The sequence below is a fragment of the Squalius cephalus genome (genome assembly GCF_949319135.1).
Source record: "Squalius cephalus genome assembly, chromosome: 12".
NCBI lineage: Eukaryota > Metazoa > Chordata > Actinopteri > Cypriniformes > Leuciscidae > Squalius > Squalius cephalus.
Window position 1 is genome coordinate 32,538,791 of NC_137133.1, and position 18,056 is coordinate 32,556,846.

An 18,056-nucleotide genomic window follows, 5' to 3' on the forward strand; every position below is an offset into this window, starting at 1 on the left:
TATGCTACACCATTTGTAATGTGGAACATCGTTTATTGCATGGCGTATCGCAATCTACTGTTCATTAGACCAACCTGCAGAACTGCCTGGAGTGATTCATGTTGGGGCCGGCTTTGATGTTGCCCTTGTCTGGGTCGTAGATAGTGGTGGCTCGGGCGTAAGCTCCTCCCAGGATGAAGATAAAACCATTGAGGCTCACAGCGGGAGCGTACTTGTTATCTAAATAAGCCCAAAAGGAGCACAGGAGGAAAGAGAACAACAGATAGAAGTTACTTCTCTGATGTATGTTCCAGCTGCAGATGCATTTTTTTCCCTGGAATAATGCCGTTATGTTGGCATTATCATGGGTCTGCTTACACATTGTGCTCAAGGAAAAGATCTACTGTGCTTTTAGGAGCTACATGTAAATCATACGGCTGCCGGGGCGTCTGAACACGACATCTAAATTCTATTCAGAACGACTTCACAATGTTCTTTCGGGAAGATTCCTGTGAAACGGTAGATAATAAACGAGGACTGCCATACTGTGTGGTTCCTATGTGACGTTGTAAGTATGCAATCTTACGAAATAGGGTTTGAAGCACCATTTGTAATGCATTTATGATTTTCTCTGCCTCTTCCATTCCCCACACCCCTATATCCTTTATGCTTTACGTTATTAAGCGGAGAATGACAAATTATGGCAAACAGATATATGGCACCTGTTCCACCTAATGATTCCAAACAGAGGAAATTACCTCCGTAATACCCGCAGACCCTTCACAATGTGACAGGTTTTACTCACTCTATCCTTCTTCACACGGGGTAAATGGCCAAGAAACAGAAATAATCACATCTTTTCATGAGCAGGCAAATGACTGACAGCCCAACGCATGGTCGTGAACACGAAAAAGGCCGTCGAGCCGAATGCAAGAGAGAGGCTATCAGGCTTCGCTTTCTGACAGAAATTGTCTCCCAAACGATTACAGCTGGGCCAATTTATTACACCTATGAATAATTCACGTGGCTTCGCTCAAGGGTTTTTTTTTTTGTTTGTTTTGTTTTGTTTTTCCGCACCTTCGACTGATGCTCCTCGCTTGAGAAGCCGAGCACAGAAGCGATCTGTAAAACAGCCGCTGGATTTAATGGTTGAAAAGGAAGTGTGAGATGGGCTCTCGCTTGGCGGCGTGAATGCCAGGCGCTTCTCATTAAAACCCCGTCGCTCGACTTTGAGTGACGGCCTAGATAACTCCCTCTTTTTATAGCACTCCAACCAGCATCAGTCACAGCAAGCGTTGTCGAATTGATCGGCGGCATAACCCAGGGGGAGGGATCGTCTTCTGTAACGAGAGCACAGTTCTGGCGCCCCCCCTCGAACACGTCTTTATTCCCCTCACAAAACGACTGCTTTTGTGCCGAGTCACTTCATTTAAACTCCCTGAATGCTTTGTTTACATCATAAGCGCGTGCATTCTCACAAGCAGTTTGAGTTGCCGGCGTCTGTTAAGTCCTAATCTCACGCAGTCTGTTTATCTGTTTGTTGTCTCGTTTTCTAACCCAACGCTGATGCTATCAGCAGAGCTCATTGTTAGGTTTGGCCCACGTTCTGCCTGCCGCTGTTACTCGAGGGGCTCCAACGTCACGCCAAAGCTCGGTCTGCTTCTTTGATGCTGAAATCTGCCACCGGCAAGAGGTCTCAAGGTTTCAATCAAATGGGGGACTTGTATCTGGCACAATGGAGACATGAGGGATTCAGCTTTTTGAGAGTGAAACAAGACAACAACAACAGTCCGTGGCACCAATTTGCAGAGGTGCCTCGCTCAATTTTCGGGAGAGGCAAAACGCGGCAGAGAAAAGCCATTAAAAACGAAAGAAATGGGAAAGGAGTCGTTTGAATGGCTAGATTCCCAGAGAGCTGGGTTGAAAATGAGGCGAGGACATCGGCAACAACCTTCGGTACTCAATAAACAAGCTGAAGCGTTTTATGTGAGCCTACTTCAGTCAAACCCATCTCACACTGCCTTTTCACTCTGATGGATGTCTCAAATTGTTGCTTGGCCAATTGACATGCTTTGAACATGCTTTTATAAACACTGGCTACCCTTCGCACTGGTAGTTTAGAGACCTAAGGGATGTTTGTAGACGAGGCAGCTCGAGGCGGCCCGACACGCTCTGACTGAGCACTAGCAGAGGCCAGTCGCGAGCGCTCGCGGAGGCTGGGAGCCGGTTCAGTGATAACTCATCAGACTGTCCAGAGGCTCCCTGAATCACTTTTTAATGTGCCTGTACTCTAAAGACGCCCTGCAATCTTGTGTAATTTGTACAAGCAATTGTTTGCAATCAATTCTCCACAGTCCACGTGGCATCATGCACTTCCAGTGGCACTTTGCCTGCTCGACCTTCACTGACAGCTTGTCTTGTTGGCACTGGCTGTTTGCTCAGAAGTGTTTACTACTGACTGCAGGTCTTCGGACAACAGAATCACACTGGGACTTTGAGGAAATGAACCTCTTAAAAGCCTTTAGCGTTAGGTCATTGACTGGACATGGCAGGGGAAATATGAATGACACTCTGGGTAAAAAAGGCCTATAGGAACATTCCACAAAGCCTTACAGGCCGGTCAATCAGTGAGATAGAGCCAGAAACTCCTGCCAGGAAACATGTAGTCTTACTCACAAATATTCTCAAATAGTGTACTCAAGTCAAACATATTATTATTTATAAACTTGAACCTAGATTATTGTTTAATACTGTTAGATCCGTGAAAAATTTTTTTTCATTGCGTTTATTGATATTGTAAATTATTTACATATAATGTAGAAATATGATAATACGGTAACGCTTTACAATAAGGTTCATTAGTTAAAATTAGTTCATGTATTAACTAGCATGTACTAACAATGAGCAATACATTTGTTACAGTATTTATTAATCTTTGTTCAAATTAGTTAATAAAAATACAGCTGTACATTGTTTGTTCATGTTAGTTCACAGTGCATTAACTAATGTTATATATATACACACACACACACACACATATATATATTTATATATATATATATATATATATATATATATAACATTAGTTAACTACCTTAGTTAACATGAACTAAGAAAGAACAATACTTCTACAGCATTTATTAATCTTAGTTAATATTAATCTCAACATTTACTAATACATTATTAAAATCAAAAGTTGTATTTGTTAACATTAGTTAATGCACTGTGAACTAACATGAACAAACAATGTACAGCTGTATTTTTATTAACTAATTTGAACAAAGATTAATAAATACTGTATATATATATATATATATATATATATATATACACATACACATATATATGTATGAAGACTTCAGATGCAAAAGCCTATGAGTCCGTCTAATGTTTTTCTTTAATATTAACATTTTTATCAGGCTCCTACTGTATGTATAGGTTTCTACCCAAGTACTGGCATTTCTGAATGGGCTGAGGCTGGGCTTTAGTGAGTATGAAGTGAAAGTATTTGATGAGTGTATACTATGTGCTGTGAGCATTCACTCAATATTATCTCATTTTTGATAGAGGTGGCTTAAGTTAAATGTATTAGTGTATGAAGATTAATTGAAGAAGGAACAGATTAATAAATGCATTAAAAGCATTGTTGTTCACTATTTTTTTTACATTAGCTATTGCATTAAATATATTTTAACGTATACAACCTTATTGTACAGTATTACCGCTGCATCTCCAGTGCCAGTAAATATACAATTGAGTATAATGGATGTAAAAGGTCTAATTTTAGTTAGCTATTTCATATGATCTCAAAACAGTGATGAACTCTGTGCTGTCTGTGACGGCTACATTTAAACATACTCGTACAGTATATGAACAATCATTACAACTATTAGAGATGATCATGGGAAGACGAGGATCTCTGATTAAAGGTTGGACAAATGAAAAATAATCCATGTTTATCTGTTCCACGTACTGCATGCAACTTAATTTAATTACCAAGATAATGTAGTTTATGAAATGGCTTTTATGATGCCATAGCACAGCAATCGCTGAGTTAATTGAAGCCTGAAAAACCTCCTACTGCAAGTAAAGATGTTGAGTCCCACTCTGCCATCTCAGTCCTGCTGTTCTTCTGCTACGATTGAGCCCATGAGCAAAGCAAACTACCTCATAAAAGCCTTTCAAGAAACCAGAGCACATATACAGAACCACCTTCTGGTGCCGTGTTGACAAATACTTGTTTTTAATTGTCTTTGGGTGGAAATTCAGATGCACAAATGAACAATTTCCATTAGTAAATTCCTGTAAATTCCTAAGTGATCTACTTACCGATCATGGGGGACTCTATAAAGCTCCAGGTGTTGGTCTGCGGGACGTAAGACTGCAGAACACCAGCTGAGCGTCCAGCCTCGTTCACACCGCCGAACACGAAGATCTTTCCTCCGCAAACGGTGGCAGCTGCCGAATGAACAGGCTTGGGAAGCGGCGACACTGTCTCCCACTGATTTGTGATGGTGTCGTACCTGAAGGAAACAGAAGGGACGCGTTGCTGATATTGGTATAGTTTTAGTACCAACAGACATTTTTCACAATGTGTCCCAAAAAAGGCCCAGGATTTGCAGATGTGAGTGCTTTATTGTGAACAGGACGCATATAAAAACAACACTATATGCAAGGTTTCTCGCTCTCATTAACTATTTCAGTTGTATCTGACTCTTGGTGATTGTATGGCCATCTGTTGCTGTAGATAGCTCTATGCAAGAGACTGACCATGAATTTTCTTGGCAATGATTTTTCCTGGGGTATGTTGGGATGTATGTACTATCATATCTTTCCACAAACCTCCCCATTACATGTCTCAGGACTCTCACACACACACACACACACACACACACCTATGAATAATTTAGTGTCTCCAATTCACCTAAACTGCATTTTTTTATTTTTTTTTTGGATTGTGTGGAAACCGGAGCACCTGGAGGAAACCCAAGCCGACACATTGAGAACATGCAAACTCCACACAGAAAGGCCGGGACTGGAACCGGAGACCTTGCAGTGAGACAACAGTGCGACCCACTGAGCCACTGTAAGATGGCGAGTTACAAACTGCAGTTGCATGATATCAGCAGGGTTGTGCAAAATTCAGAATTGAATTTTGAAGGTTTGGCTCTCTTTCAATTCATTAGTGTAAATTACTGAACTGGCCATAGTTTAATTGAAATTTGAACTGGATTGCACTTAAAAGATATGCATTCTGGAATGTAAAGAAATGCATTCTGGGATTCTCACATGATCACATGATGTTCTCATGATCTCAATCACTCCGCCCAAGTAGCAGTGCTTCGCCTTCTGAGAATATAGTTCCCAGGATGTATACGGTTAGAAGATGGCTGTGTCTCATGTGACCTTGTTATTTGTACACGCTGTGACTATACAAATCACAACATGTAAATAGGAAAATGTTGGCATTATTTTGTCACTTATTGGGAGCAGTCGGGCCATTTTTTTTTTTTTTTTTTTACAGATCGGGCTTTGGTCGGACTCGGGCTCATTTAGCTTCTCTCCTTTCATCGTGCCCATAATATACTGTACGTGCAGAGCGCAGGCTACTGTATGAAATATTGTTATATTGATAATATTATATGCAACGCAATATGCGATTACGCGAGTGTAATGCATTAGGTGACAGTTGACCATGCAGAGCATCAGGGAGAAGTTGGAGCGTGGGGAGTTACTAAAAGTTCCCAATACTTCAGGAAAAGCTGCATTTTGAAAGAGTTTTGATTTGATTACCGAGCCTGAAGCCTTCAACAGTGGATGCTATTCTTTTTCTTCACAACACTCGCGAATAAACAGTGAATGAGCCTACTCAGTTCAACGGATTTTTTTATGTATTATATTTGTATTATTATTTAACGTTAGCCAGTTGGCGAAGAGTTCTTTGAAACGTTGTTCTTCAGTAAAGTTACTAAAGGTAGGCTGTAAATCTTTATTTACTGCTGGATCACATTTGGCTATATAATATTCTCTACTGCATGCTTATGCTTCTCTGTAATGGACAGTCTGTATTCAGACTGATCTCATGAAATGGCGTATGTATGACACGCCAATTCGTATTTCCATTTTTGGCGTGTTATCAACACGCATAATCGCTTTTCAGCTTGTTTATCAACGCCGTTGATTTACGTTACATTACTGTATATAAATATATATGACCTACCCCAACCGCGTCCCTAAACCTACCCATCACTCGGGTTAATACCATTTATGAGTGTTCCCCTACCATCCTAGGAAAAAAAATATTGCTCCCCAGATGTAGATATACATTTTCCTCCGTTTCGCTCGGACATTTAACGGCGTACACATACACGCGTGTGGACATACACGCGGAAAGCTCAAAATGCGTATAAATAACACGCCACTTGACTTGAAAGTGGCGTGTATGTTTACGCAAAGTCATGATGTCATGTTGCTGTATTAACATTTGTGGGCATAATTGTCGGTGGTGGTAGTTATGTTTGAGGCCTATAATACAATTTTACCTAGAAGCGTGTGTGTAGTGTGTGCGTCTAGCAGAGACCGCGCGCATCAGAGAGAGCATAAAGTGATATTGATGTTGGTCTCGGGTCGGGTTCGGGCTGAAAAATTGCAGACGTTTTCGGGCGGGGGCCGGATTAGGGCTTGAACACCACGGGCCAGGTCTCGGTTAGGGCTGGATGTTTTGCCCCGTGCAGGGCTCTAGGCAGTATGCTAGCTGGAGCCGTTTACCTCCAGTCTTTGTGCTAAGCTAGGCTAGCGGTGGGTGCGTCAGACAGAGTTACGGCACGCACGGAGATGAGAAGGGTATGTATGGACTTATCTAACGCTGGGGGATACGGTGAATAAGCTAAAGTCCCAAAAAGTCGGCGTGTTCCTTTAATGCTAATTTATATATATATATATATATATATATATAAAGAAAAAAGGGTGAAATATATAGGCTAAATAGGTGGTATTTCAAACATCCATCCATCCAACATTGGCAACATTCAAACTGCATTTCTAGTTAAAACTAGTTCATCGATGTGAATTTCAATTCATTTTGATTCTATTCCAACCCGATCTCACGGCAATTCGTATGTATTTTACAAGGTGGCTAATTCGTACAAATTTGTATGATTTTTGCTAAATGATACATTTTTTATCAGTTGCCTAATTCGGAGGGATACGTACGAATGACCTACCCCTGACCCCGCCCCCTAAACCTATATCCATCACTGGGGTTTAGACAAATTAGCCACCTTTTACTCACTCAGACGAATTTGTACGAATCGGTCGTGAGATAGCGTTGTTCTATTCATATTCAAAAGCAATTCTGCATCCTGTTTGCTACCTCAATTCAAATTTAAGTTCAATTTAAAATCCATTCAGTGTGGAATGTTGCACAAGCCTTGATATCATGAGATGTCTAATGAAACGGCCCTTCTGTTAATGAGTCACGCACATTTCCACGTACAACCCAGCAGAGCCCTCCGACCATACGGTGGAACACGGTTCCTCATGTCATGTTCTGCCGTGAGACTCATGAACAGAGAGCAGTCCATCTGGAGAGCTCATCCTCAGCCATTGTTCTCAGGATCAGTAATCAGGCCTCCGTCGCTCCTAATAGCTCTCGCTGACAACTGAGAGAAGATCCACCAACACGTGCTACAGCTTCAGCATGCGTCTGATGCCGCTGAAAAGGTCACCGCCATCGGCTGAGTCAGCTTCAGGGAACCTCTCGAGAACAGTTGCTGAGAGTATCGGACAATGGTTGGCGTTTAGGAAAATGCTTTAGCTCTTGCGGCTATTGATTAAATAAGCAATGAATCAAACATCTGAGGACATGGAACACAATTATGAAGCGAATGTAACTGATTACTAACCGCAGATACTTTCTGTATGATAAATGCTTGAACAGCTTTGCCAATATTTCAATTCACTGCAGGCAACATTAGTGGAGGTATAAAGATGATGAGAAAAAGAATACAGCAGACAGGAAGAGAAGCCTTGGGCTACAAACACATTAGCACAGCAAGCACAAATCGACTGAGACCGCCGCAGCCATCAAATAATGCAAAAAGCCTGCGAGTAATGACAAGTGACTCAACTATCTTGAGTTTACCTCTGACAAGTCTTACTTTTTAAGTGCACACTTCAAAAAGATTATTGTCTCCAGTGTTTTGACACACAAAAAACTGCTTTTTGTGGTTTGTTTAGTCCCATCAGTCTTATTTGTTGTCTGATTTACTATTGTAGTTGCTGAACATTTGTTATATATGTCGGCACTGTTGTTTTTTTACTCCATTACCTCTCCGCATAACATGTAATTACCATAACATCAACTTTGAGTCCTTGAATATTGCACACCTTTTTACACCAATTTTGTAAGGCACTAGATGTATAAATCCAATGTTTTCCCATGTTAGAACAATTAGAAATGTTTGGCTATTATCTACCATAATAAGAAAAAAACAAAAGTAGCTAGTTTAAAACACATCAAATGTCTCTATAAGCCCTTAAAAGGAGATCTTTGGCCTGTCCCCCCCCCAGACGTCTTGACCTTCTCAACTACAATTGAAACAATGGCTTAGTAATTTTGGTTACACTTCATTTTAAGGTGTCATTGTTACAGTGTAATTATATATTTAAGTACTGAGTAATATTAATTAACTACATGTACTTACTATAGGGTTAGGGTAGGATTAGTGTTTAGTTGAGGGTTAGTTACATGTAATTATGCATAATTTAGTGTTATTACTATGGTAATTACATGTAACATATCTAACAAGGACACTGTAAAATAAAGTGTTACCGTAATTTTTTACAGTGTCCTTGTTACATATGTTACATGTACTTACAACAGCAATAACAGTACATTATCCATAACTACATGCAAGTACATGTTGTTAATTAACATTAATGAGTACTTTAATATATAATTACAATGACACTTTAAAATAAAGTATTTTCTCCTGGATCTGTCTGTTGCCTTCGACACTGTGAATCATCAGATCCTTGTGTCCAGCCTCTCATCACTGGGCATCACAGGAACTTCACTCCACTGGTTCGAGTCCTATCTCACAGGTAGGTCCTTCAGGGTCGCATGGAGAGGCGAGGTATCCAGAGCACATCAACTGACCACAGGGGTTCCTCAGGGTTCAGTTCTTGGTCCCCTCCTCTTCTCCATCTACACAACATCACTGGGACACATCATACAGGCACACAGTTTCTCCTACCACTGCTATGCTGATGACACAAAGCTCTTCCTCTCATTTCAACCAGATGATCCCACAGTAGCTGCACGGATCTCAAGCTGTCTGGCGGACATCTCGACATGGATGAAGGAACATCACCTGCAGCTCAACCTGGCAAAGACTGAGCTTCTCGTCCTCCCTGCAAATCCGTCTCTACAGCACGACTTCACTATCCAGCTAGAGTCATCATCAATCACCCCATCAAGGTCTGTCAGAAATCTTGGAGTAACGTTTGATGACCAGCTGACCTTCACAGATCACATTTCAAAGACAGCTCGATCATGCAGGTTTGCACTGCACAACATCAGGAAGATCAGGCCTTTCCTTACTGAGCATGCAACACAACATCTCGCATTTCTAGGCTTGACTACTGCAATGCTCTTCTGGCCGGACTTCCATCATGTGCAACTAAACCTCTACAAATGATTCAGAATGCTTCAGCTCGTCTTGTCTTCAACGAGCCCAAGAGGGCCCACGTCACTCCTCTGTTCATCTCTCTGCACTGGCTACCACTCGCTGCTCGCATCAAGTTCAAGGCATTGATGCTTGCTTACAGATCTATCACAGGGTCAGCTCCCTCCTACTTTCACTCACTCCTACGAGTCTACATCCCTACCAGAAGCCTACGATTGGTCAACGAGCGACGGCTCGTGGTTCCATCACAGAGAGCCACAAAATCACTTTCCAGAACATTCTCATTCTCAGTTCCATGCTGGTGGAATGCTCTCCCCACCCTCATCCGGAACGCAGAATCCCTGACAACATTCAAAAGACAGCCGAAAACCCATCTCTTCCGTGAGCACTTAACCTCATAAAAAAACATCCCTTTCCCTTTAAAACCTCACTTATCGGGCTTATGCTACTCTGAATAATGCCTGGACTTCGTATTTTGAGCACCTCTTGCGTTGTTTTTGCCTCTTCATGATGACTCGCTTAATTTAGTCCTAATTTGTAAGTCGCTTTGGATAAAAGCGTCTGCTAAATGACTAAATGTAAATGTAAAGTGTAACCCAAGTTTCATATGTCAGATAAAAAATGTCAATAATAAATTTCACTTCTTAATTTTTACCAATAGCAATAATGAATTGTCATTGAATGAATGTAATTTCTTAATTTATACACAAATTCTAGTGCTGACACATAAAACAGCTCATATAATTGGTTTAGTTGGACCTCATGAGGGTTGATGATCACCTCAAGCACCTCATTTCATTAATATCTGTTTAAAAAAAAAGAGTTTTGGGCTCTATTTTAGTAGTTTATTCATGGAAAGTCTCTTCTACACTTGATTGTGAAAAATCCAGTAAAACAGTAAGTGAAAGATTATTAGAATTTAAAATATCTGTTTTCCATTTGAATATATTTTAAAATTAAACATTTTCTTGGAGAATTTTCAGCATCATTACTCCAGTCTTCAGTGTCACATGATCCTTCAGAAATCATTCTAATATGCTGATTTGCTTCTCATATTCTCATAGAGTATTATCAATGAAAGTATTTTTGAGCAAAACCATGATTCTTTGATAAATAGAGTGTCTTCTTTACTGTCACTTTTGATCAATTTAATGCATCATTGATTAATAAAAGTATACATTTCTTTAAAAAAAAAAAGTCTTACCGACCCCAAACATGTGAATGGTAGTGTATATAGTTCAAATATAATCCAAGTTAAAACACAGTATTGATCAGCTTCATAGCTCGACCTTTACAGGCCTGTGCGCTATAGAGACGACTATGAAGGGAAAGCAATGAGAGTGAGATGGAGTGAACAAGGTATGAAGCACATAATGAGACCATATCCTCTATCGATGTTATCCGGTTGGATGCGCCGGGCCCGACCGGCATATAGAGGCGATCTGTTCTCCATGATGATATCATCAGTGCTCCTGTAATTATAAGAGCTACTGTACTGTGACCCACATTCACCCCCTCACAAGCCACACTCTATTTAATCACATGAGAGCCGGAGGGGAGGGGGAGGATCTGATTGGCTGCTTTGATAACCTGTGGGCCACTGGGAACCAATGAGTTCAGTCGGAGGAAGACGGTGATACGCATCCAGCGATGAGGGCTGTTCAGAAACATGAACAGAAAATCTCCTCTTGCTCGCTCTGATAAAGCCAGTGACTTTGAATTACGGCGAAAGTGTGGGACGGCACTTCTGAGCTTCTTCCGTCCTTGACAAACCAGCTTATCTCTCGCCCCTCTCGGGTGTTTTCACACAACACAATTTCAGTCAAGGGTCAAGTTCATTCACTTGCCATGCCAGCGGCATAAACACGCTAACGGTTTCCAATGCACAACGAGGACTGGAATCAATACGTCAAGAGTGTCTGTTGTGCAGCATTAACCAAATGATCAGATTTTACACATCAATCATCATAACCGCTCCTTGAAATCTCTCCAGTGCCGGACACACACCTGCAACTTGCAAATTGAATTCTTTGTTAAGGTGCCATGGTGATACATTTCATTAGCCTGTTGGGGGAAAATGTTTATTGTGATGACCAGTAGTAGTGTTTGCCAAACCAAGCATCCTCATAAGGTTAGGGGTTTAAAGTCCGCGTGAAATCAAAATTGACCCTATTTACTTTGTTAGCGCATATTACTAGTCTTGTGGTGAACAATTAATCCGTGCAAGTAAATATAAAAAAAAATTTTTTTACCATGGTAATCTTTAATCAAAATCTGAAAAGTTACTTCCGGTCTGGAATGGCGTCTTTTGGAATGGCGTCTCTGCTATGAGCGAGAGATGGAGAGGAGGAGCGCTAAGTAAAACCCTGCCCTCTTAAATACGTCATAACACTGGAGAAAAGTCGTTTGCAACTTCCGGTTCACGGGGACGTTAACAACTCCTATCTCATCCTGTACTATTTTGTGGGACATAAATGATACCTTGCTTATGCAGCTATAGTAAGAAACTACACCGAACACCTGCAACACTCTAGCAAGATCAGTGCTATTTTAGTGTTGTTTGTATGTTATTACGGTATATATATATATATATATATATATATATATATATATATATATATATATATATATATATATATCACTTACTTACTATATATATATTAACTATTTTAAAGGTTAATATACACTAAGCAATTTTTGTCCCTCTAACAAATAAAAAAAAATAAAAAAACTGCATGAATTTTGTGGAAGAACATTGTTTTGGTTGTGCTTTGGCTCTGTGTGACTGTGTGAATATGGTTATCCTGCTGCTCATAAAACATTCACTATAGGCTTAAGAGATAGAACCAGTTGGAAAGGATCTCAAGCTGACTAGCTGAAGACGTTACTGTAGCTTTAGCTATTAATAGACACACTTGAAAATAAATTCCAGAACAGCGCTACAGCAACCATAATGAAATGACCCTTCACAATAGATCAAGTCAAGTCATCTTCATTTATATAGCGCTTTTAACAATGTAAATTGTCTCAAAGCAGCTTTACAGAGATAAGCGTATAATTTAAGGTAACAGAGATTGTTTCGGCTTTACAGCAGAGTTAAGTTATTTCCATCTAAAGTTAGTTTTAATTGATTTGCTTCCGTCGCAATGATCATTTGTTATTAAATTAGGGGTCGCTAAGACGACACCATTCCCTCTACACAGACTTTAAACGCGAACCTGTGAGAAACGCTGATGGCGTTCACATGCGCATTTAGAATGGGTTCTATAGTTATGTGCGTTTGAATATACGCAGGTTTGGAATTCCCTACAAGCCAAGCCTAAACAAAATACTTGTCTTTCCTAGATAATGCTTTACAGTCAACTCTGTTAGAGAACTACATATGGCAATTTATCTGTTCGATAAAATACCTCTCTCACCTGTTGAGTATAATAATAACTCAATCTCCAGTTCTCGCCATCTACGAAAAGCCAAGGTAATGTTGATTCTTGTTTTATTACGAGCTGTCACTTTCTCTTTTGCCAGCACTCTCCTCTGTTTGCGTTTGTTTAAAACATGTGATTTCCCAGAGGTTGGAGATTTAACCTATAACCTATACCGCTCCCACACCATACACACGTCAGAGTAGCCGAGCAACTTTTCTCTATTTACGGATATGACGAGACACACGGGCGAGTGACGTATGTACGAAACAAAGAACAAAAAAACCCCCAAAAAAACACCTTACATAGTGTGCCTTTAACAATAATACCACTGCTTAATATCAACAGAACACTTTGACATCTGCATAGCAACACTTGAAACCACACACTCTAGCATTGTGGTGGGAACTTTAATTAATAATTATCAACATATTTCATATTACTGCTGTTGCCATTTTATAAAAGAAATGAGCCCCGAGAGGCCATTATAATGATTTTACAGCATTTAAGAGCGTTTTCAGCTTCACGTCATGCCTAATTACACTCCTTTTCAGAAGCAAAATCACTGTAACACTGTCTCTCATTTATTGCTTTAATCCACATACAGTACATTCATGTAGGGTTCAATAGATTTAATAGTTTAAAAACTATTTCATTTAGACAATAAAAGCAGGATGCTTCTCAACTTGCCAAGGATAACACAAAGTCTTCTTTTCATTGTGGTCTTTGTAATTATAAAATAATTATTGGCATCTGGCATGTAATAAATAAATAAATAACCAGACAGAAAACACTTATATAAAAGAAGTTTGTCTAACACATTTTTTTATATATTTTTATTTATTTATATTACTCTTTCATCAGAGATTAACAGTTTTGTGAATATATAAAACCACTTTTTTTGCACTTGTGGATTTTCATAAAAGATAAAGCAAATATTCAATATTTATATTGTTTAATTGATATAATATGTAATATACTTTATATAATACAATGTTTATCTGATTATTTGTAGCATACAATTTTTTCAGCAACTTTTATTTCATCATTTTAATCTGTGTTATTCATTTTAAACTAAGTTTCCAACTTAGTTTTAGTTAGCAATTAACCCTGCTCTGTGCACAGAAACTCTGCAGGCGTCCAAAAACTACTTTTAGCTCTTTTCTGAGAGCTAAATGCATTAAAATAGATGTATGTTTTTTGAAAAGAAGACTTTGATGCCAGAATAAGACATACGCTCACCTTTGTGGCCCGTCACAATAAATAAACAGCATACGACGGACTTAATTTGCCGCCTGAATCTTGTTTCACGCAGGCTAAAGCGGTTTGTAATTGAGGTTACGGCCCCACACACAGACGTCACTGACGGCTTCTGCTTCACGCTGGATGTTCCTCACACGTACACGCCACAGCAATTAAACTTGTGTCTTTTTTATTTCAAGGTAATCAGCACAGGAAATGGGTTACGCATTAGCGTTCCTGCAGTGAAATTCTGTAATGCGAAAGCATTTGCATGCAGTGATGTAACAATCTCAGCGTGATTTATTGCAAAATCTTGCAGCGTTGTGTAAACAAGCCAGCTGATTTCTCTCTTTTTTAATTGTTTCGGTTTAGTTTCTGCTAAGAACGTCTTGTAAACCAGGAGGGGAAACGCTGGGTTGCATCAGAGCTCTCTGACTCTGACAGGCTTCCCTGCATTTGAAAGCAGGAGACGTTTACAGTTACAAACGCTGTACCTGTCACCGGGATCAGAGGTTAATTGTCCGGGGACACTGCGGGATGACAGCAACGATCTTCAGCCACAGTTGTACTTCTTGGAGAACAGACTTGCCAATTCTCTTTGGAAAAGAGGTGACCTTTGCTTCTTGAGGTCTTTATAAAGGTCATCCAATTGGACACGTGGTCCAGTTTGTCAGTTTGGAGGAACTGCTGCGATACGAGCTATAAAGGATCTAAGAAACATGAATGCCAGGCCTTGCTAGATATGCAATCGATTGAGATTATTAGTGTCCAGTTAAATACTGAGTCACTTTGAATACGGGAGTGGTTCTAGGATGTTTGATCTGACTACAATATTGATAAAAAATTACAAACATCCAAAATTAATAACCCATGTGGGTAAAAAACAATTAGCTCTGTTATTAATTATCACTTCACTTGTTATTCTGATATAATTAAATCAATTAATATTTTAACTGCATTTAGTAAAAACTGCATTTTAGTAAACTGCATTTGGGTCATTCTATGAAAATGTCCATTTTTCTGTCCCTAGCCTTTACAGAAATATTACACTTAAAAAACACGCTAGGGTTACAATTTCTTTACATTTTAAAATAAAACAATATGTTATTTGAACAATTACACCTTTTTGAGCCATCAATGTGGCAATATTTGATTTTTATTAATTATATAGAATTTCAAGCACCACAGAAGTGCTCGTCCCCACAGTCATGTACAGAGGAGAAATGCTTTATTTTGAGGTCAGTAACAGATTTTTACACCATTTAAAATACAATAATGTATACATAACTATCAAATATATTATGTAAATGATATATATATAAAAAATGCAGAATAAATATTATTACATTTATAATGAAATTAGTGGTCCCCTGGAGTTGTGTCACTGGTGTTACCGTTAAACAAAAATCTCTTATTTTAAAATAAAAATCACACTGATGACATCACTTTACTTTCTTCTTCCAATTTCCTGAATATCTACAGTATGAAGAAAAGCCCATGGTAGATCCACTGTCTCTTTTCAGTTAGCAGAAATCTTCTCATTTATCTCATGATTTCATATGAAGCTTTTAGTTGAAGTCACTGGTATGACCTACTTTACTGTTAGGTAATTGTAAAAAAACTAGAATACAAATGGATTAAACTACTTAATTTAGTTAGTATACCATGATTGACAACATGTGGTTTGTTACCTTGCAGCAGCCATTTTGTAAAATTAATTTTTCATGAAAATTGTCACTGGTGTTACTGTCACTGGTGTCACCTTTCTTATGGGTAACACCAGTAACACCAGTGACTTCCATTTATAGATCAACTTTATTGTGTCACTGGTGTTACTGTCTTTTTTTCTGTCACATTAAATGCAATGTCACATGTGACATAGTAAAAATGTTACATCCATTTAATTCTGCTACACTCAAAAGTTAAGATTTAAAGGATTGCATCATTACTTGATTTTAACTGGTTTTCAAATATTTTCATTGTTATAGCAAATAGATGGTAGCGCAGATGAACTAACCTCATTCAAGCACACTTTTAACAAACCTGATTAAAATAAATAAAACATAATCTCTTTATTTGTTGCATTATTATTATTTTTCGCCAACTCTGTCTACATGCAGGGTTGCCAACTCTCACGCATCTGGCGTGACAGTCACGCATTCAGCCTCAATCTCACGCTCTCACGCTTAACAAAGAAATCTCACGCTAAATTAGACATTCTTCTGTGCTGTATTTTTTTTTTTCACTCGTGTGCACTAAATTTCAGAATTACTATAAACAATTCAGGCTCTTAACTACTGGATGGACCACTATTTATGGCGCAAATTAGTTAAAATCTCCCGGAATCTAGAGCGAGCACGCATGCGAGACAGAGACTAAACCGTAGCGCACGCACGGCGTACGGCAGCGTTGAGCATTGTAGCCAATCACTGACATGTCTGTTGAACGCATTGGCCAATCAGAGGCGTTTAAATGAGTCGCTGTCCTGAAGATGTGTTTTGCGCGAGCTCACCGAGTTCTACACTTTCGCAAACCTGTCATTATTATTGCCTATAAACTTAAGATGCAAATAAAAGATTCACTGCAATGTATTTGATATTCTTGATGCTGTTCTGATGCGCTCCATTACGCACCGCTCTGTTTGGTGTTAGGATGACTAAAAGTTCAGCGGTCTAGCTCTTCAATGTCAGAATGATTAAAGAAGTGAACGAATGCCTGGCAAAATGTAAGTGGAAAACATTTCATATTTGACTGTTTTACAATAGAAATGTTCAACTACCGACAGTATCCGGTGACGCGAATTACTCAACTTTTTTTATTTATTTACTAAATTTAGCCTTTTTGAATTGAAAATATGCTATAATTTCTTTGATTAATTTAGAGAGAATGCATGCATAATTAAAAATAAAATATTATTTGCAATATTTCACTAATACAATAAGCTTTTTTTTCTTTATTCCCTTAAATCGCTTTTATAATTAATTCCTTTAAATAAAAATACCCCAAAAAAATTTGGGTTGGAATACCCCCCCCCCCCCCCCCCCGTTGAAATGTTTAAATGTTAGAAAAAGAAATCAATTTTAAGACATCTTGCCCTACCAAAAGTGGACGTTTCTGTAGAATGACCCATTTACTAAAACCAAAATATGTGTCAAAATATATATATAAACCAAAACACACATCTAAAACATGTAAATATGCACAGCAGAATAATTCAAAAGGGTAATTCAAAAATATATGTTGAAGAATCATTTTGGAATCAGATCGTGACTCTTGGAATGGGATCAAATCAAAAGGTACCTAAACAAACTAAACAGAAATATGTCCATAAGATAAAAATGAATTAATCAAAACCTGCTGGAGCCAACTAAACGCAAACTGTAAAGTACATTTGAAAAAACAAGGCTATCAACCTTGGCACAGAATGTCTCTGAACATTTTAATTAGGATGTGTGTTATCTGGTGCGCTGCTAATAACTTCATCGCTGTCTGTAAATGAATTATTTAGAGCTTCTACACTTTGGTCAAGAATATTGACAGAAATCATTGTCCTATCAATAAATTAATAAGCTCTGGAGGGGGATGTCATTTCGGCTCATTTAAATAAACTTTTGGTTCATATATATATAGAAGTTTAGGTCTAAAATATTGAAAAGTACAAATGCAATGTAATGACAAAAGCAGCCTGAATGCATACATATTATGTGTCACACTGCAACTCATG

At 38.8% G+C, this 18,056-nt stretch overlaps 1 protein-coding gene across 3 annotated transcripts in view; it reads right to left on the bottom strand.

The window, feature by feature from the left end:
• The window catches only part of klhl29 (kelch like family member 29), a 281,635-nt gene that overhangs the window by 977 nt on the left and 262,602 nt on the right, over positions 1 to 18,056 (bottom strand). For all 3 annotated transcript variants that reach the window (XM_079888807.1, XM_079888806.1, XM_079888808.1), the window contains 2 exons: positions 4,309 to 4,502; positions 75 to 219 (listed from right to left, as the gene is read on the bottom strand). In XM_079888807.1, the coding sequence (XP_079744933.1) occupies positions 75 to 219; positions 4,309 to 4,502 (339 nt within the window). The remainder of the gene's footprint in view (positions 1 to 74; positions 220 to 4,308; positions 4,503 to 18,056) is intronic.